This window comes from Schistocerca gregaria, chromosome 2 (genome assembly GCF_023897955.1).
Source record: "Schistocerca gregaria isolate iqSchGreg1 chromosome 2, iqSchGreg1.2, whole genome shotgun sequence".
Taxonomy (NCBI): domain Eukaryota; kingdom Metazoa; phylum Arthropoda; class Insecta; order Orthoptera; family Acrididae; genus Schistocerca; species Schistocerca gregaria.
The window spans coordinates 39219948-39241558 of record NC_064921.1 but is presented as its reverse complement, the minus strand read 5'-3'; the positions used below and the strand labels follow the sequence as shown (position 1 = coordinate 39241558).

At 43.4% G+C, this 21611-nt stretch overlaps 1 protein-coding gene across 3 annotated transcripts in view; it reads left to right on the top strand.

Annotated features, from left to right (window-relative positions):
• LOC126336279 (uncharacterized) overlaps positions 1-21611 on the top strand; it is a 183931-nt gene that overhangs the window by 125932 nt on the left and 36388 nt on the right. For all 3 annotated transcript variants that reach the window (XM_049999795.1, XM_049999796.1, XM_049999797.1), the window contains one exon: positions 1619-1855. In XM_049999795.1, the coding sequence (XP_049855752.1) occupies positions 1619-1855 (237 nt within the window). The remainder of the gene's footprint in view (positions 1-1618; positions 1856-21611) is intronic.

Below are 21611 nucleotides of genomic sequence, written 5' to 3'. Positions count from 1 at the left end.
GGCGCCGTGCAGGTGAGTGCCACAATCAGGACTGCATACGAACGAGGCACACAGGGCCAACACCCGGCATCATGGTGTGGGGAGCGAACTCCTAAACTGGCCGTACACCTCTGGTGATCGTCGAGGGGACACTGAATAGTGCACGGTACATCCAAACCGTCATCAAACCCATCGTTCTACCATTCCTAGACCGGCAAGGGAACTTGCTGTTCCAACAGGACAATGCACGTCCGCATGTATCCCGTGCCACCCAACGTGCTCTAGAAGGTGTAAGTCAACTACCCTGGCCAGCAAGATCTCCGGATCTGTCCCCCATTGAGCATGTTTGGGACTGGATGAAGCGTCGTCTCACACGGTCTGCACGTCCAGCACGAACGCTGGTCCAAGTGAGGCGCCAGGTGGAAATGGCATGGCAAGCCGTTCCACAGGACTACATCCAACATCTTTACGATCGTCTCCATGGGAGAACAGCAGCCTGCATTGCTGCGAAAGGTGGATATACACTGTACTAGTGCCAACATTGTGCATGCTCTGTTGCCTGTGTCTATGTGCCTGTGGTTCTGTCATTGTGATCATGTGATGTATCTGACCCCAGGAATGTGTCAATAAAGTTTCCCCTTCCTGGGACAATGAATTCACGGTGTTCTTATTTCAATTTCCAGGAGTGTATATGGGCGTTGTGACTGTTTATTAATTCCTTCCTCTGGGAATAATTCCTGGTTTGATACATATAGGATGAAGGGCTGATAACCTCAGTTTGATACCTTTAACTCCAACCGACCTACCTACAGCTCCATCCTTCACAGACCAGTCAGACCAGGTTTTGGTTATAGTTAGATCATTTTCTATAATTGTTTTGTTCACTTGTCATCTGCAGTGCTGAAATGTTAATGTATTGAACATGAGGTAAGCTTCTGTTTCTGGACACACAAAGTTATAGTGTTCTGCCCTGGTAATCTTCTAACAGTCATCGAATACTCTAATGTGCATTTCTGTTAATTCACTTCACCCTAGACACTTATTCATAATGAATCCTATTAAGTGGCTTTGAAACTGAGATCAGAGGGATGGAGGGGCAGGGCATCTCATCTCATTTTTATTTTCCACTACTTTAAATGTGAATCTGAAAACTTCTAGTGAAGCTCTGGTAAAGTTACATCCTGTTTAGAAAAATATCATTTGCAAAAGTTTGATATTTAGGTTTGAGCTCCAGCCTGGCTTACAGTTTTGACACACTAAGTTTTCTGTGCAGTATATACTTTTTAAAGAATGAATATAGTTCATCTCAGAAATGCAAGTACCTTGCTGTTTTCTTTTCTGCCAGCTTTTCTTTTGGGCTTGCACAATTATAGACTACCAAAGTACTTTCTGTACCGATATATCTTCATTTGCCCTAACTTTTTCTCTTAATGGATAAAAGTGAAAACCTGCTAAAAAAAATTATTTTGTGGCATAGTGGTGCATCAGAATCACTTTTTGTGATGATTTTATTAGTCTTGACAATGTTCTTAACTTAGTTGTGAAGAACCCAATTGCTAACTGAAATTTCCCTATAACAATAAGTGAAACCTTACATCTCTTAGTCCTAAATTTATTGTAATTTCCTCAAATTCTGTAGGTTTGTTGCGATTGCAAACCCATCCGTGAGTACTGGCGACTGTTTGACGTCACCGAGAGGACAGCTAGGTTCAGCCACCGCACAATGCGTCGCTGCTACACCTGCTGCAGGCCATTAGTAGACACTATTGTCCACTTTGGTGAAACTGGAAAACTGAAATGGCCAATAAATTGGTCTGGTGCATGTCAGGCTGCTGAAAAAGCTGATGTCATCTTGTGCATGGGATCCAGTCTGAAGGTAAAAATTTTGACATGGGACTTAGAACACTGCATTACTTGGGTTTCCTCCAGTATGCATCTTAAAGTAGTTACCAGTCACTAAGTATTATAAAAAGGATACATTGCTACTCACCATAGGGAGGAAATGTTGACTCACAACAAAAAAAAAATGGCTCTGAGCACTATGCGACTCAACTTCTGAGGTCATCAGTCGCCTAGAACTTAGAACTAATTAAACCTAACTAACCTAAGGACATCACACACATCCATGCCCGAGGCAGGATTCGAACCTGCGACCGTAGCAGTCGCACGGTTCCGGACTGCGCGCCTAAAACCGCGAGACCACCGCGGCCGGCGACTCACAACAAAAAGACTGCTAAGTGTGTGAATTTTTAGCCAAAAAGCCTTCTTCTAAAGTAGTTAACACACACATCCACACAAGCACAGCTAAGGCACACGAGTTGCTTGCAGTCCGGCTTCACTGACCAGAGACAGTGGTCATGTCCTCTATATGGTGAGTAGCAATCCGTATGCACCATAAATTGTTATTATTCCTTCCTGGATTTTTCATTGTTTGATTTTATCAGTTACTCATTTATTGATGTTTCTTTTCATTCTCATTCCATCTGTTTCTTTTGTCAAAGTATGACTGATTATATTCTACATGGACACAGTAATGTATGACTCATATTGCATCCAATACCAAGATTGGTTAATTTTTTAATTCAATAAGCTATTAATTTGTGTGATGTCGTTTAATCAGATTGCAGGCTGAAATGAAATGTATGTGAATATTTTCTTTTAGATGGTAGGTACCGTACAGGCTTACTTCTCAAGTTGACGCAGTATATTTATGCATTCATCAATATCTTAGTGTCTCTCTTCATTTAAACAATTAAAAAATACCTTCCCTAATGTTATGGTATCTGCAAATCTCTTTATGCTCCTCCAAACAGTCATTAATATTGGCATAATAAAGAAAACAAAATTGGAGGAGGGAGGGGGGGGGAACAAATTCAAGGATTGATTTAGTCATTACTTTTTGATTAGGGTACCTAATGTCTTGTTGATTAGCACAAAGCATAAAATGTTTTGAGTTGGAAATGCCAAATGTGTTCTGAGTAGTACAATCCGCGCTTGAAATCTGATCCACTTAGTCCCATGCTCACTCACTTTTTACTCGCGCATACAAATATAAGTTGGGTGTCTGAACCAGTTATCCTGAGTATACACTAATATTTCCTGCCTAACAGTTCAGATGGATCAGATGCATCACAGAATTCCAAAACATATACCACATACATACCATTGTCAGTTAGTTTAGGGGCAGATTAGATGGTAAACAGATTGCTCTCTGTTGTATGAAGCACACACATTTAAATGTGGTGTACTGAAATTTGTACGTCATAAGCTTCGGACACTGGTAGGTTCTTTGGCTAGAGGAATCCATCTATCATAAAACAGTGCCCTATCCAGAGACACACTAAAACTACTCCATTCCACCTCAGTGGCAAGGAGGAACAACTCCGCGGTTGCATTGGCTCAGCACACAGTTGCTCAACACCACACACTAACCTCCAGCCCTCTCTCTCGAACAGCAACGTGTGCAGGTTATGCCACAATATTTTAAGTGTAGGCATCTTTAGCTGCTTTATGTGTGGTATATTTCCATTACGTACCACCTACCTCTTTGCCCTGCAGAATGCCCCATTAAGTGGGGAAGAATATTCTGTGAAGTTTGGACTTAATCTGCTGGGTACATGTGATGGATAACCTGTATTACACTTAATAGAGTTCAGCAGTGGCACAATTACACTTCATCTGCTTGATTGCCCTCGATTCTGTATACATTTTGAGACTGAATACAGTTATTAATTAAATAAGTGACTGTTGATAAATTCCTCATACACCTCTGAGCAGGCAGTGGAAGTCCCTTCGTGAGATCCATTAGTGTGAACAACGTAGTTACTGTGGCCACCTAAAATTTTGTGTAACATCTAAAATGATTCTTGGTCTTGTCGACCATTGTAGTGAACAACACTATTCTTGCTCAAATTCAGAAATTAGGTCAACACAAAATTTATTTGTCTGTAGCTTATAAATATTAAGTGAAATTATTCACAATTTGTTCATGAAGATTAGCTGTATTGCATGCTGATCAGTATTGGAGCTTCATGCCAAAGTGAGCAACTTTATGGGGAGCCAGTGATAAAAACAAAATATTTTTGGTGAAAGGAGTCCACTCACCAAAAAGCATAAGCACAGAGTTGTCAATAAACACACACTAAGGAAAGAAAATGCAATAGCTTTTGGAGTTATCCTTTGACAGGCTAGATACAGAAAACATAAAACACACACACACACACCTCTGCCCCTACATTATGCCAACTGGACTAAGAGTGCCGGTGCTCTGTTTCTTGGCAAGTGGACTGGTTATGGTGGGGATAATGTCACATGGGGTTGGTAGAAGGAGAGGAATGTGTAAGACAGGAAGAGGAAATGGGGGGAGGGGGGGGGGGGAGTTGGTGGCTAGCAGTTCACAGGGAGGCAGTCAGTTTGCCAGATAGGAATCTGGGAGGTATATGGGCTAGTGTATGTAGCTGTGCATACTGAAGTTGATGTAGGGACGTGAATTGGGAGGGGGTGACAGGGAGGAGGAAGGAGAAACTGTCGGATGGAGGGTGCTGAGGCACTCTGCTACACGAGATCGAGACCAGGACGAGTATGTGAGCGGAGAAAGTGTTGCAAAGATAACTCCCATATCTGTAGTTCTGAGAAGCTGGTGCTGAAGGGAAGGACCCAGATGGCTCAGGTTGTGAAGCCCAGATGGCTCAGGTTGTGAAGCAGCCATTGAAATCGAGCATGTGATTGGCTATTTATCCTGGTGGGCAGCTGGCCGGTGATCATACCGACCTAAAGACCTGTGTGGCATTCGCAGCAGTGTCGGTATAAGACGTGGCTGTTTTTGCAGGTGGCACAAGCTCTAATAGAATAGAATAAGCGTGTGACATGACTGGAGTCCATCCCCATGCCACTCCTACTCCCAGCCCCTTGCCGTCTGCCCAATTCATTCACCCAGCAAATACTCAGGTACCCCGTCAAGAGGAAACCAGGCCCCATGTGAAAGCAGCCATAACACATACCAACTCTGTTTAAAACACTGCAATTTTAATGGCTGCTTCACAGCCCAGCCATCTGGATCCTTACTTCCACAACCAGCTTATCTTCATTACGCAGATGCTAGTTCATTACAATATGCCCTCTGCTCCTGTACTCATCCTGACCTCAATCTCAGGTAACTCAATTTCACCACTCCCTGCACCTGACAGTTTCCCCTTCCTGCGTCCTGTCGCCCCCTCCCAATTCACTTCCCCATGACATCTTTAGTGTGGACCGCCTTACAATTGCCCATTACATGTGCTAGCCCTTATACCTGCCACCTTTCCCTCCCATGTTGCTTGGTGGCAAACTGACTGCATCCCTGTGAGCCACTAGCCACCCACGCCAAGTCCCTCTCCCTGCCTCGTGCCTTCCTCTCCTTCTACCCACCCCACGTTACACAACCAGTCAACATGCCGAGACACTAATCGTTGGCACTGGTAGTCCAGCCAGCACAATGTGGATGCAAAGTCATGTATCTGTGCAACACGTGTACGTTTTCTTTGTAATATTTTACTCTAGTTCTTAAAAGAACAACTGAGAATAAGTTGTCCTTCGTTTATACGTGCTTATTGACAACTTGACACTCCTGTTCTTCAGTGAGTGGTCTCATTTAATTTACAAGTATTTACATTCCACAAGAACTTCCCTACAACTGATGTCAAACAATAGTGTCTAAAAACCATCATACCATGTTTAAGAGTAAATTGAGCATGCTTTGTGTTGTGACTGTTTTTATGATACTGATAAGGAGGATGCTTTATGCAGGAGACTCATTTGTGAAGGTGTGTAATATCTACGTCTTGAAAAGGATATAAAAGTTACTCAGCTAGGGTGTGGAAGTATTTAGACACTATTCGTCGCCACCAATTTGAAATTGATTTCCTACTTCACAGTGGCTAATTACCATTACTGTACCTAAACAACATAACGTCAATACTAGCACTTCTGGGTGCATCCTGAATCGCACATTACGAATAGGCATGACAGTATGACTGAATTTGGCTGAAATGGCGGTCCCATCCTACTGTGATCATGCCACCACCTGCCTTGATATACACACATCACTGTTGCAAGGATGCAAAAAAACTTAAAATACAGTGCTGTAATTTGTGTCGAGACACTTGAGTATACTAAACAACAGGCAGATTCAAACTTTCAGATTTAAAAAAAAAAAAAAAAAAAAAAAAAAAAAAAAAAAAACACACACACGCTTCCTTATCCGTGTAATGTAAAATTTGTGAGTTTAGGAAATTTGTAATTGGTAGAAACAGATAAGTTGTGCTACAGCAGAGTGATTATATGAGGGAAGATCAGATAGTAACGCACAGTAATTTTACTACCAAAGAGTTTAATAAGTTAAAAAACAAAGAAGTCAGGTATGAACTTACATCATTAGTGTTCTCAGCATTCTCGCATCATGACACCAGTTATGTGGCTGAAGACTGCTGATTTCACTACCGCATTTTTTGTAAAGCGTTTGCCGGTCAGCAATTTATTCATGGAACCAAACAAATTAAAGTCTGACAGTGCAATGTCCGGACTGTATGGTGGATGCTGGAGCACCTCCCACACAAATTTGATGATTTTTCCTGTGAACAAGAGCAACAACATGAGGCAGTGTCATGAAGTTTGACACTGTCAGCAAGAATGTTGTGACATTTGTCAAGGAGGGTACAATGGAACTTAACCAAGCTTTTAATGTAGGTTGCAGCATTCACAGTGGTCTTGTGTTCAGCAAAGTGCATCAATAACACACCATGCATATTCCAGAACATTGTCACAAGCAGATTGGGTCATTTTGTTGTATATATATATATATATATATTAAAAACAAAGATTCCAAGACTTACCAAGCGGGAAAGTGCCAGCAGACAGGCACAATGAACAAAACACACAAACACACACACAGAATTACTAGCTTTCACAACCGATGGTTGCTTCTTCAGGAAGGAGAGGGAAAGATGAAAGGATGTGGGTTTTAAGGGAGAGGGTAAGGAGTCATTCCAATCCCGGGAGCGGAAAGACTTCCCTTAGGGGAAAAAAAAGGACAGGTGTACACTCGCACCCACACACATATCCATCCGCACAGTCTTTTATGTTGGTTTGACTACCAACTAGCTCCCTACCAGTCCGAATGACCACCGCCAAATTGCTATCTGCAGCAAAGTTGACCACCCAGTGGTACAACATGCAGCTGAGTGCAGGCAGCTCAATTTTAATGGCTGCTTCACAGCCCAGCCATCTGGATCCTTACTTCCACAACCAGCTTATCTTCATTACGCAGATGCTAGTTCATTACAATATGCCCTCTGCTCCTGTAATCATCCTGACCTCAATCTCAGGTAACTCAATTTCACCACTCCCTGCACCTGACAGTTTCCCCTTCCTGTGTCTGTGTATGTGCGGATGGATATGTGTGTGTGTGCGAGTGTACACCTGTCCTTTTTTTCCCCTAAGGGAAGACTTTCCGCTCCCGGGATTGGAATGACTCCTTACCCTCTCCCTTAAAACCCACATCCTTTCGTCTTTCCCTCTCCTTCCTGAAGAAGCAACCATCGGTTACGAAAGCTAGTAATTCTGTGTGTGTGTTTGTGTGTTTTGTTCATGTGCCTGTCTGCCGGCGCTTTCCCGCTTGGTAAGTCTTGGAATCTTTGTTTTTAATATATTTTTCCCATGTGGAAGTTTCTATATATATATATATATATGTATATATATATATATATAAATAAAACAGAAAGAAACTTCCACATGGGAAAAATATATTAAAAACAAAGATTCCAAGACTTACCAAGCGGGAAAGCGCCGGCAGACAGACACATGAACAAAACACACAAACACACACACAGAATTACGAGCTTTCGCAACTGGCAGTTGCTTCGTCAGGAAGGAAGGAAGGAGAGGGAAAAATGAAAGGATGTGGGTTTTAAGGGAGAGGGTAAGGAGTCATTCCAATCCCGGGAGCGGAAAGACTTCCCTTAGGGGAAAAAAACGACAGCTAAGGGAAGTCCCTCCGCCCCCGGGACCGGAACGACTCCCCACCCCCCCCCCCCCCACCCCCAAAACCCACATCCCTTCATTCCCCCCTCTCCCCCCCTCCCCCCCGACGAAGCAACCGCCAGCCGCGAAAGCCCGCAATTCCGCGTGTGTGCCTGTGCGCCCCGCTCATGCGTCCGTCCGCCGGCGCCCCCCCGCCTGGCAAGTCCTGGAATCCTTGCCCCCAATATATCCTTCCCATGTGGAAGCCTCCCTCTGCTTTATCTATATATATATATATATACAAAACAGAAAGAAACCTCCACATGGGAAAAACATATTAAAAACAAAGATTCCAAGACCCACCAAGCGGGAAAGCGCCGGCAGACAGGCACACGAACAAAACACACAAACACACACACACAGAATCACGAGCCCCCGCAACTGGCAGCCGCCCCGCCAGGAAAGAGGGAAGGAGAGGGAAAAATGAAAGGATGCGGGTCCTAAGGGAGAGGGCAAGGAGCCACTCCAATCCCGGGAGCGGAAAGACTTCCCCTAGGGGAAAAAAAGGACAGGTGTACACTCGCACACACACACACACATATCCATCCGCACATACACAGACACAAGCAGACATATTTAAAGGCAAAGAGTTAAGGGCAGAGATGTCAGTCGAGGCGGAAGTACAGAGGCAAAGAAGTTGTTGAAAGACAGGTGAGGTATGAGCGGCGGCAACTTGAAATTAGCGGAGGTTGAGGCCTGGCGGATATCGAGAAGAGAGGATATACTGAAGGGCGAGTTCCCATCTCCGGAGTTCGGATAGGTTGGTGTTGGTGGGAAGTATCCAGATAACTCGGACGGTGTAACACTGTGCCAAGATGTGCTGGCCGTGCATCAAGGCATGTTTATCCACAGGGTGATCCTCATTACCAACAAACACTGTCTGCCTGTGTCCATTCATGCGAATGGACAGTTTGTTGCTGGTCATTCCCACATAGAAAGCATCACAGTGCAGGCAGGTCAGTTGGTAAATCACGTGGGTGCTTTCACATGTGGCTCTCCCTTTGATCGTGTACACCTTCCGGGTTACAGGACTGGAGTAGGTGGTGGTGGGAGGGTGCATAGGACAGGTTTTACACCGGGGGCGGTTGCAAGGGTAGGAGCCAGAGGGTAGGGGAGGTGGTTTGGGGATTTCATAGGGATGAACCAAGAGGTTACGAAGGTTAGGTGGACGGCGGAAAGACACTCTTGGTGGAGTGGGGAGGATTTCATGAAGGATGGATCTCATTTCGGGGCAGGATTTTAGGAAGTCGTATCCCTGCTGGAGAGCCACTTTCAAGGTCTGATCCAGTCCCGGGAAGTATTCTGTTACAAGTGGGGCACTTTTGGGGTTCTTCTGTGAGAGGTTCTGGGTTTGAGGGGATGAGGAAGTGGCTCTGGTTATCTGCTTCTGTACCAGGTTGGGAGGGTAGTTGCGGGATGCGAAAGCTGTTTTCAGGTTGTTGGTGTAATGGTCGAGGGATTCAGGACTGGAGCAGATTCGTTTGCCACGAAGGCCTAGGCTGTAGGGAAGGGACCGTTTGATATGGAATGGGTGGCAGCTGTCATAATGGAGGTACTGTTGCTTGTTGGTGGGTTTGATGTGGACGGATGTGTGCAGCTGGCCATTGGACAGATGGAGGTCAACATCTAGGAAAGTGGCATGGGATTTGGAGTAGGACCAGGTGAATCTGATGGAACCAAAGGAGTTGAGGTTGGAGAGGAAATTCTGGAGTTGTTCTTCACTGTGAGTCCAGATCATGAAGATGTCATCAATAAATCTGTACCAAACTTTGGGTTGGCAGGCTTGGGTAACCAAAAAGGCTTCCTCTAAGCGACCCATAAATAGGTTGGCATACGAGGGGGCCATCCTGGTACCCATGGCTGTTCCCTTTAATTGTTGGTATGTCTGGCCTTCAAAAGTGAAGAAGTTGTGGGTCAGGATGAAGCTGGCTAAGGTGACGAGGAAAGAGGTTTTAGGTAGGGTGGCAGGTGATCGGCGTGAAAGGAAGTGCTCCATTGCAGCGAGGCCCTGGACGTGCGGGATATTTGTGTATAGGGAAGTGGCATCAATGGTTACCAGGATGGTTTCTGGGGGTAACAGACTGGGTACGGATTCCAGGCGTACGAGAAAGTGGTTGGTGTCTTTGATGAAGGATGGGAGACTGCATGTAATGGGTTGAAGGTGTTGATCTACGTAGGCAGAGATACGTTCTGTGGGGGCTTGGTAACCAGCTACAATGGGGCGGCCAGGATGTTTGGGTTTGTGAATTTTAGGAAGTAGGTAGAAGGTAGGAGTGCGAGGTGACGGTGGGGTGAGGAGTTTGATGGAGTCAGGTGAAAGGTTTTGTAGGGGGCCTAAGGTTCTGAGGATTCCCATCAGGAATGGGATTACTTCGGCAAACTTTGTATGTAGAGTTGTCTGAAAGCTGACGCAGTCCCTCAGCCACATACTCCCGACGATCAAGTACCACAGTCGTGGAACCCTTGTCAGCCGGAAGAATGATGATGGATCGGTCAGCTTTCAGATCACGGATAGCCTGGGATTCGGCTGTGGTGATGTTGGGAGTAGGATTAAGGTTTTTCAAGAAAGATTGAGAGGCAAGGCTGGAAGTGAGAAATTCCTGGAAGGTTTGGAGAGGGTGATTTTGAGGAAGAGGAGGTGGGTCCCGCTGTGATGGAGGACGGAACTGTTGCAGGCAGGGTTCAATTTGGATAGTGTCTTGGGGAGTTGGATCATTAGGAGTGGGATCAGGATTGTTTTTCTTCGTGGCAAAGTGATATTTCCAGCAGAGACTACGAGTGTAGGACAGTAAATCCTTGACAAGGGCAGTTTGGTTGAACCTGGGAGTGGGGCTGAAGGTGAGGCCTTTGGATGGGACAGAGGTTTCGGATTGGGAGAGGGGTTTGGAGGAAAGGTTAACTACTGAATTGGGGTGTTGGGGTTCCAGATTGTGTTGACTAGAATTTTGAGGTGTTGGGGGGAGTGGAGCTGGAAGTGGGAGATTGAGTAGATGGGAGAGACTGGGTCTGTGTGCAATCCTTTCATTTTTCCCTCTCCTTCCTTCCTTCCTGACGAAGCAACTGCCAGTTGCGAAAGCTCGTAATTCTGTGTGTATATATATATATATATATATATATATACATATATATATATATATATATATATATATATATATACTGGAGAACCAGCCCGTTTCCACTCCATAGAGGCTTGCCCAGTATTGTGCAATCTCATGGGGTCATAGAAGTAAACGGCCAGTTTCAGAAATGAGCTGATACAGATAATAAAGGTAAAGGTAACATTCTGCATTCTGGCCCCCAGGCTCGATCAGTCATTGTTTCATCTTCCACTAGTGGCATGATCGAATGCGGTATAAAGGGACACATAGTCAGCACCTATTTTCCCAATTGTTTTAGGGTTTCTCAACCTCGGAACTGCCTATTCGGTCAAGTAGCTCCTCAGTCAGTATCGCGAGGCTCGGTGCATCCTGTACTGGTCTCCAACCGAGGACAGATCCCTGGCAGCACCGAGAAGGGATCCCAGATGTCCGACTCGGCAGTCATGGTCAGTTCAGAGAGACTGGAGACTTAACCAGTACATGTCAACCAGTTATTGAAGCAATACAAAAATGTAATGGTCTACATTAAGAAATGCCTTAGAAGAGCACCTGGTCACAGTTGAAGATTCATCAATAATTCAAGAACAGTCAAATCACATTTATTATTGTTATAATATCATACACTAATATAATATAGCGGCATACACTATAACGGCAAGTTTCCTTCATTATGTAGACAGGAGTGACACCACCAGCAGTCGAACAATGGTGTAAACACCCAGAAGATGACCCCTACATCGGGTTGAAACCAGTTGGCGGTATTATAACAATAATAAATGTGATTAAGACTGTTCTTGAATTATTGATTAATCATAGTAATCGCTGCTTCTCTCCACAACCATGTTGTACAAAAACTAGTTGAAGATTGTCTATCTGATTGGTCCCAAAGGTAACACAATGTGTCAATTATTAAGAGTTAGAAACCATGTAATGTCTTGAGGCAACATAACTCAACAGCATGCAAATTACCTAGGTTATACTCATCCAATATTTGAGAATGAGAGCACTTCCAACAAACTGTACACACAATTTTAAATCTTTTTGAAACTTTTTCTCAATTACAGTCCCTCAAAGTAATGAAAGGGACCAGACTATTGTTTAAAAAATGTGGCTTCAGTTGCCAGAGACTGCAGTCATGTGTAAGAGTTGCATTTGTGTGTGTGTGTGTGTGTGTGTGTGTGTGCGTGTGTGCGTGCGTGCGTGCGTGCGTGCGTGCGTGCGTGCGCACAGAAAGTGCCCACACATACCTCTGAAGAAACCAGTATTGGTTTTGATTTTTTTGTTAGTGCATGGATGAAAAATCTGAAGCTAGTGAAACCAATATAATTATGGTCTTCCGTCTTCAACCTTAAAGATTTTATATGCTTAACGTCATATATTTGATGTGTTGACTCATTTGTAAAGCAGTCAGATGTTTGAAGCTGTTTCATATGTTGGAGCTGTGGAGCAACTGGTCAAATACTAATGGATGTGAAGTAATGAAATGATTGCGTTCACTGACAATGGCAAAATTGTAGGCTAGTATGAAATTGTGTGCACATGCCTGTGTTCCTAGCTATGTGACCTGTGTGAACTCTTATCAGGCAATTCTTGTGCCACATATTCTTAACATTTAATGGTAATGCCCTTGGTGAAGGAACATATCTTCCAAGCTGTTGCATTGAGAGAGAGAAAGCACACACTTGTAAATAAGATAGCAAATTGAAAGTAAGGCTGCAGTGATCAACATGTAATATGTTCATCCTCCACTCCCTACTGCTTCTATGTACAGCAGCAGGATTCTAATTTTTCATACCACAATTTTCCCTGTTCATTTCTTTAAGATTTTAGATAGAGGAGGCCACTGACTTTATAGCTTCAAGGGGGGGGGGGGGGGGGCGGACTTGAGGGCCAAAATAACAAGATCTGCATCCACATCAGCATATATACTCCAAAATCTCCAAAATCCAGCAGATGGCCAATGTTGGAGGGTACCTTGTACTACTACTACTACTACTACTACTACTGCTCATTCCCTTTGGTTCTCCACATGCTGAAGTGCTAGGGAAAAAATCACTGTCTCTGTGTCTTCATGTGAGCTCAAATTTCTAGTATCTTGTCTGTGTGGTCCTTAAGAAAAATATATGTTGACTGTAATAGAATTATTCTGCAGTTAACTACAAATGTTGGTTCCCTAAATTTCTTATAGTGTTTCCAAAAAGAATGTAGTTTTCCCTCCAGAAATTCCCATTTGAGTTCATGGAGCAGCTCCATAATACTCATGTTGATTGAACCCACACACTTAGCAGGATGTCTCAGAATTTCTTTGATGTCTTCCTTTAATCCAACTTGGTGGGGTTCCCAAACGCTCAAGTAGTACTCAAGAATGAGTTGCAGTAGTGTTCAGTATAGTGTATTATAAAGATGAACTATTTCACATTGCTTTACAACATTATTCCCAGTAGAATTTAGGTGTTCAGTTCCCATTCGAGCTAGGGTGGCCATTTGTACAGCCATTTGAACAACTGTCTCCTATCACCTATGTTACGTTATATTCAGCAAAGTTTGAACGAAAAATTGGAGCTGGGCCACCGGCATATCGGATTGTGGTCTGAGATAAGTTTTTTAAAAAAGTTTTCTTTCTTTTTTTTTTAAAAAAAAAACTTGCTTCAATTGTATTCCACATCTAAAAAACAAGGAATGTTTCTTAAGTGTCTCACTTTTATGTTTGATCTGCGCGAATCATTTAAAATTTTGTAACATACATACACATAATTAATGACCACTGCATTGTTTCGTGAAAGCTTTATCCTTTGCCATGATATAAGCACATGGTTCGCAAGACCTACCAGTAACAAATTTAGGAGCCCACCTCTGAACTGCTTTGGTAGCTTAGAATCGAGTGCAAAGTAATCGGAAGTTCTGAAAAATGTTGGTAGGTGCCGCCGCAACTTCTGCCGCCGAATATATGTAGTGCTACACAGGCTTGCTTTGCAAGCACAAAGATAATACTGGCGCCAAAACCTCTGTGTCAGTAAATAAATTAAGGTGGTAGACGAGCTTTTTTCTCTGCCCCGTGTTTCGACCACTGCATTTTCGTACATTATCCAACGAAGTAAATACAAATTCCATATTGTTCGTCTTTGAATGTAGCAGCATATCATTGTACTACAAAAATCCGACTGGCAAGACTGGGGTTTTTGTCAACATGTCCAACTCTACATTCTGAATTTTTTCCTACCTGTGAGAAGAGATGGTTGCTAATAGGAACTTCCATGAATTGTGACTCACATGCAGTATTCTCTTCACCATAAGAATAATACGAATATAAACATTTTGTCATGTATTCTTTCGTGCTTGCTGCTATCTCATTTAAATCTTGTCTGCCTAATAAACTATGAAACTATAGTGAGAGAACAGCAAACGCGGAGAATATACGTATCATGTCGTGTTTATATTCGTATATCATCATACGATCTAAATTATATGTCATATTAAAATGGACCAATTTTGTTTCGATTTGGAGGTGCGGCCTAAAACTTTTCTCTCCCCTTGAATTTCGAGTCTCAAATTTCAGGTGCGGCTTAGATTCGGAAATTTTTTTTCCCTTGATTTCGAGTCTCATTATTCAGGTGCGGCTTAGATTCGAGTGTAGCTGAGATTTGAGTAAATCTAAATCTTCTTGTATCTGCCTACAGTCAACTCAACTTCAACACCTTGCCGTACACCCTGGCATCATCAGCAGACAACTGCAGATTGCTGCCCACTGTGTCAGCCAAATCATTTATTTCTATAGAGAATGACAGCGGTCTTATCACACTTCACCAGGGCACTCTCTACCATGTCCCTGACGAAAACTTGCCGTCAAGGACAACATACTGGGTTCTGTTATGTAAGAAGTCTTAAAGTCACTCGCGTAGCTGTGAACTTATTCCATATGCTTGCTTTTTTGTTAACAGCCCGCAATGGGGCAACATGTCAAATGCTTTCCGGAAATCTAGAAATATAGAATCTGTATGTTGCCCATCATCCATAGTTCTTAGTATATCATGTGAGAAAAGGGCAAGCTGAGTTTCACACACACAATGCTTCTCAGTCTCAAGAAATTTCTTTATATTTGAACTGAGAACATATTCCTGAGAACATATTCAAGCATTCTGCAGCAAACAGAAGTTAGGAATATTGGTCTGTAATTTTGCAGGTCTTTTTTTTAAGTCACCTGTGCTTCTTTTTTTTTTTTAGTTGCTTGGGACTCTGTGCTGGGACCAGGTGATTTGTTAGCTTTCAAATCTTTCACTGTCTGAGGCTACGTCCTAATTGTTAGACGTCATGTAAGAGGGTGATCGACATATGACAATCAATGATAGTTGCTTTCTTGTATGACCATAAAGACAAATTAAAGGAGAAGCTGTAAGCGTCCTGGTAGGAGACTGAAGTAGATCGTGTGGTTCAGCGTATATTGAGCCATCACACTCCTACCAACAACTATAATTCGGGACAACTATAATTCGAACACGCACAATTAGACAATGTGTCCTGTTTAATGGGTTGCACATGCATTTCCTACGAGTAACGTGACAGGAAATAAAATGTTGTGTTGTGACTAGTACACAGTGAGTAACCAAAATTCGATGATTTCTGAATAGCATTTAATTCTACAAGTATGCTCACATCCAGCTGTGTTGCGTAAGACAAATGAAAATTATAAAAATTGCCTCAAATCCGACAAGGAGTGGATGGCAATTTTGTAAGAATCTTGAACTATGGCAAGTATCCACATTCAGAGGAATTTATTTTCACCACCAATATTTATTACAAACATTTCATATCTTAACAAAATCATATTCACTGTTGAGATACTCCAGCCAATGTTATTTATATATTAGTAAGGAAATACGCAAAAAATTTCATTCTTGCAGCGATAACTGCACTGATTGAGATTATTTCCTCTTGATGCCACTATATTTAGAAATGTTTCAGACTGCTATATAGTTTCTCATTTTATTTCAGAGTCCAAAACTTGGAAGCAGTTATTCCGAAAATACATTCTACTGAAACTCTTGACACTGATAATGGTTGGATAACATTTTAGTTGTGTTACCTTGTGACTGTCTCCGTGGGTGAGGGGAAATGCTTCATCTCCCAAAAATATGTAGGGTGCAACAATGTCAGAAATTGGTAGCTATTCTTCCAGTAGCAACTGCAGTCTCTCTGAAAAATCTAGTATTTCTCATTAGCTCACTGTCGCTTTCTTTTCCATAAGCACCTACATCGACTACTCAGAATTTATAATGTGAGCCAGAAATATACAATAACACAGAAACAAAGTTTAGTTGTAGTACATACTACCAGATTTGGGAGGCTTTTTTTTATAATCTTTCCGTCCAAACTTTGACAACACTATGGAAGCTCGCCCTTTTGCAGATATAATTATTGTTATTATTATTATTGATATTATGTATTTTTTAAATCCTCCATGCTTTCTAATTTCAAACACTTTCCATGAAGGACCCAATGGTCTTTCTTGTCTCTGAAGCTTTGAATAAAGATAGTGGTACTTCCCATGTATAAATCATTTTCTATAAATTTTATTAAGAGATCTTTTTTTCTTTTTTCTTTTTTCTTTTCTTTCTTCTCTTAACTTTGCAGTCACATTCTGATAATAGGCAGATGTTTCCACCGAGCAAAAACACACACACTCTGCATGAGCCATTCCGAAACTAAATTAATTGTATTTGTGCTTTCTACTCTCAATGCCGAAGACACCCCTTTTGTCAGAAACAAGTACTTGTGGCATGCAAGCGAGTACTTGTGGCAAGATCGCTGGACACAGATCAATTGGCCACACGATGACGGTTAATTAGGTCATAGCCTGATGATTATGAAATGCCTAATTGTGAGAAGTATCTTGACAGTTAAAAATTGTATTAATGTGTGATTTGATTAATTTATTGATGAGATGCCTAATTGTTAGAAGTATCTTGACAGTTAAAAATTGTATTAATGCGTGATTTCATTAATTTATTCGTCCAGGGATCATCTCACAGTGATAATATTTATCATAATAGAATGAAAATAAAACAGTTCAAAATGTCGTGGAAAAGTTCTTGTAGAATGTAAATACTTCTAAATTAAGGAGACTACTTACTGAAAAGCAGAAGTATTGTGTTGTTGTTCTTAGGCACACAAAAAGAAAGAAAATTTGCTAGCTTTCAGAGTTTACCAGGTAAACTAACAGTACCAATGCTATTTTTTGGCAGTTGAGCTGGTTGTAATGGGAATAGTTTCGGGTGAGGTGGGGTGGGTAGAAGGAGAGGGAGACAGAGAAAGGGGGGGGGGGGGGGCAGGTGGCTAGTGGCTCGAAGGGAAGCGACCAGATTGCTGGCTAAGAATGTACGAAGGAGGGGTGGCCAGGTATATGGCCTGGGATAATTGTAGAAAGCAGTGGGAAGTGGATGCTGTATGACAATGTGGGGACAAGAAATGGGAGGGGGTGACAGGACACAAGAAGGAGAAACAGTTGGGTGAAGGGCGTGAGGCCAGTGTGTTACAGGAGATTGAGGCCAGGATGATTACAGTAGCAGACAATGTGTTGTAATGATGACTCACATCTGTGTAGTTCAGAAGTACTAATGGTGGAGGGAAGGATCCAGATGGCTCAGATTATGATGCAGCCATTGAAATTGAGCATTTTCTGCTCAGCTGCATGTGGTGTCATCAGGTGGTTGGCTTTGCTCTTGGCAACAGTTTTGCAGTGGCCATTCATTCTGATGGACAGCTGGTTTGTGGTCATATTGACGTAAAAAGCTGTGCAGTGTTTGCTGCAGAGTTGGTATATGATATGGCTACATTCACAGGTGGCCTGGATGCCTCTATGAGGTAGGATAAGTTCATGACAGCACTGGAGCAGGAGAAGCTTGGTGGGTGGATTGAGCAGGTCTTTCACTGTGGGAAATGATCTCTGTGGCAAGGGGTGGGAGTGGAGATGGCATATGGATGGACTAGAATGTTGTGTACGTAGGGTGGGCAACAGAAAATGCCTATAGAAAGAGTGGGAAAGGGTCTCGGGTAGGATATCTCTCATTTCAGGGCAGGATAAGAGATAAAGCCGTGGTGAAGGATATGGTCCAGTTGTTCCATTCCAGGATGATACTGGGTGACAGTTCTGGGGGTGGTGGGAGGATAGGGGGTGAGTGAGGATGTGACATGGATAATTTGTTTTTAAACTAGGTTTGGAGAGTTCTGCCTATATGTGAAGGCCTTCAGAGGCACTCCGCATACTGAGGAGGGGAGTGTCGCCTCACTGCAGGTCCATTGTCCACAGGTATCTGGCTTTATTGCAGGGATTTTTTGTTGTAGAAGGGTTGGCAGCTGTCAGAATGCTGGTGCTGTTTGTGTTTAAAGAATACTGGTGCTGTTTGTGTTTAAAGAATGCTGGTGCTGTTTGTGTTTAAAGAATGCTGGTGCTGTTTGTGTTTAAAGAATGCTGGTGCTGTTGGTGTTTAATTGGCTTAATGTGGACAGAGGTGTGGATGGAGCCATTAGGGAGGTGGAGGTCAACTTCCAGGAAGGTGGTGTGTTAAGACGAGGAGGGCCACGTGAAGTGGATGGGAGGAAAGTTGTTGAGGTTGTGAAGAAATGTGGATAGGGTGTCCTGGCCCTGAGTCCAGTTCATGAAGATATCAGTGAACCTGAACCAGACTTTTTTCTGCAGATTTGTCTGTAAACCTTTCCTTCAAAGGAAAAATAGTTGTGGCCCAGGATAAGCTGGTAAGGTGTAGAAGGAATGAGATGGGTTTGGAATTAGAAGGACTTTGGGAGAGGTAGTGTTAGATAGTGGGAAAGCCATGGGCATGATGGGGTTTCCTCCTCCTTTCCTACGTGTGATAGTAACCCAAGCATGATATCATCACACCACAAAACCGTCCTATTGGTCCCAGCACAGTTTCTTCTGCCCATTTCACTCCACAAACACACCCTGTACTATTCAGTTTTCCTTACAACCACCTAACGCTCACACTCACCCATTTCCTGTTTTCTGATGTCACCCCCACTGCAAAGGACACTCCTCCATCTCTGTTCTGTAGTTCAGAAAAGTATCCCTTTCCCTGGCTAAAACCCTGTTTTACATCCTCTGCTTTAAATGCTGTCTCGACTGTGGAATCCCTCCCAAATGGCTTAATCGTAAAAATCCTCTTGTCTAATTACGCCTCTCATTTCAGAATGACCTTCATCTTTTCAGTTTCTGCCAGTCCCCCTATCCCTAACTAACCTTATACTGCTAAAGCACCTCCCTATGGCACTGGCATCCTAGAGCCACGTCTACTCCCACAGCAAGATAGTGTTGCTACACCGTCCTTACAAGATAAACAAAATCTTTGAGAAAGAAACACTTGCACTCAAATGCCTGGAAGAGTATTCCAGTCACCACATCCATTAATTGTCCAAACTGTTAACATCTTACTCACAGTGAAGCCCCTCGTCAACAGCTCATAACACCCAGATTGTGCGTAGCTGACCCCTTTAATTTACCACCTCCCCCAAAACTTCCACCCAACAACCCACAAAACCCAGGATCCAAAAGTTTCTGTTCTTCTAGACCACGGAACCTTCAGCCCTACACCCAGTTTCAACCATGTTGGATTGTCAAAGATTTACTCTTCCTCCCAGTCCCTACATTTGAAACACTTCTTTGCCACCAATCCCTCCAACCTCAGCCAACCTAATCCCAATATCAAACAATGCCTCTGCCAATTCATATCACCATCACTCCACCTTGCCACCCCCACCACCCTAACTAACCACTTCCTAGTCAGCTTCCAAGAATTCCTTACTTCCAACTTAGCCTCACCACCCCTCTTCAGGTCTCTTCCTAAAAACGGTAACCTATCGCCAGAATTTAACAGCCATACACAGCTTGAAAACAGATCCAGATCTGATCATCTTCTCCACTACTGTCGTGTTGTAGTGAACAAAGGCTGGTTGATGAATTGTAATAATACTGCACCGACAGCCGTTAATTTGGTATCGTTTCATTAGGCAGCCAGGTTCTACGTTCGAGTCACATCCTCTTCAGAACTGTCGCATGAATGACACCAAGTAACAGTCATGCAAGTGTAAGATGAGGGGTGCCAATATTCGTATGCGGTTCTATAGATATCTTTACTTCACAAGCATATTCGTGCATGAGCGAACTGTCGAAAGCTGTCCGAGAGTGGCAGCTGTCGAAGACTGTGACTGAAACTGGCAGTTTAGCTGCTGCCACCCACCCTGTATCACAACAGCAGAGGATGCTCATAGTTGGAACCGCTGAAGGTGTGGCTCAGCAGGCGTGCCATAATTGACCTACCAGGTCCCCACACGACTGCTGTCAGCATCTGTCTGAAACGTTTCTGTTGCCAACTGTGAGACACTGGTGAGAGTGATATCAGACTGTGATACCACACTCCTCCCTCAACCACCACCCTGCACACCCATCTCCCTGTACACCCACCTTCTACATGCTTCCCATAATCCACAAACTAGGCAATCCTGGACACTGCGTTGTAGCTGGCTATTGTGCTCCTACTAAAGGAATTTCCACTCTTATATCCCAACATCCTTCAGACAAGGGAAGATTTACAAACAAACCAGCAGCACAGCCGTGGTCATCCACATGGTGCCCTCCTATGCCAACATGTTTATGGGCCATCTAGATATCAAGATGAAACCTTAGCCTCCCAAAATTTCAAACCCCTAGTTTGGTTCAGTTTTACTGATAATATCTTTGTGATCTAGACTCAGGGCCAAGACATATTATCCACATTTATTCACAACCTCAACACCTCTTCTCCCACCCTCCTCACATGGCCGTCCTCTACCCAACTCGCCCCCTTTCTGATGGCTCCATCCACATCTCTGTCCACAGTATACACACTAACCACCCACAGTACCTGCATTTTGACAAGTGCCATTCTTTCCACACCAAAAAATCCCTCCTATACAGCCTAGCCAGTGTATCTGCAGTGTCAAGAACATCATTTCCCAGTGTGTTGAATGCCTCACAAATGTCCTCATATACAGACAATGTCCCCTAAACCTAGTCCACAAGTAGATTTCTCACGCCATATTGTAACACACTCCCAGTCCTCCCACCACGCCCAAGCATCAGCTACAAAGGAGTGTCCCCTTGTCATCCAATATCAACCTTTTCTATGTAGGTATGACTACCAACCACCAATCCAGCAGGATGAGTGGGCCACTGCCAAACACATCCTCCGGTTCTGTCACAGGCTTATCCTACCCCAAAGGGGCATCCAGGCCACCTGTGAAGCCAGCCATGTCATACACCAACTCTGCTGCAAACATTGCACAGCTTTTTATGTTTATATGACCACACGCCAGCTGTCCACCAAAATGAATGGCCACTGCGAAACTGTTGTCAAGAACAAAGTCGACCCCATGACACCACATGCAGCTGAGCAGAATGTGCTCAATTTCAGTGGCTGCTTCACAACCCGA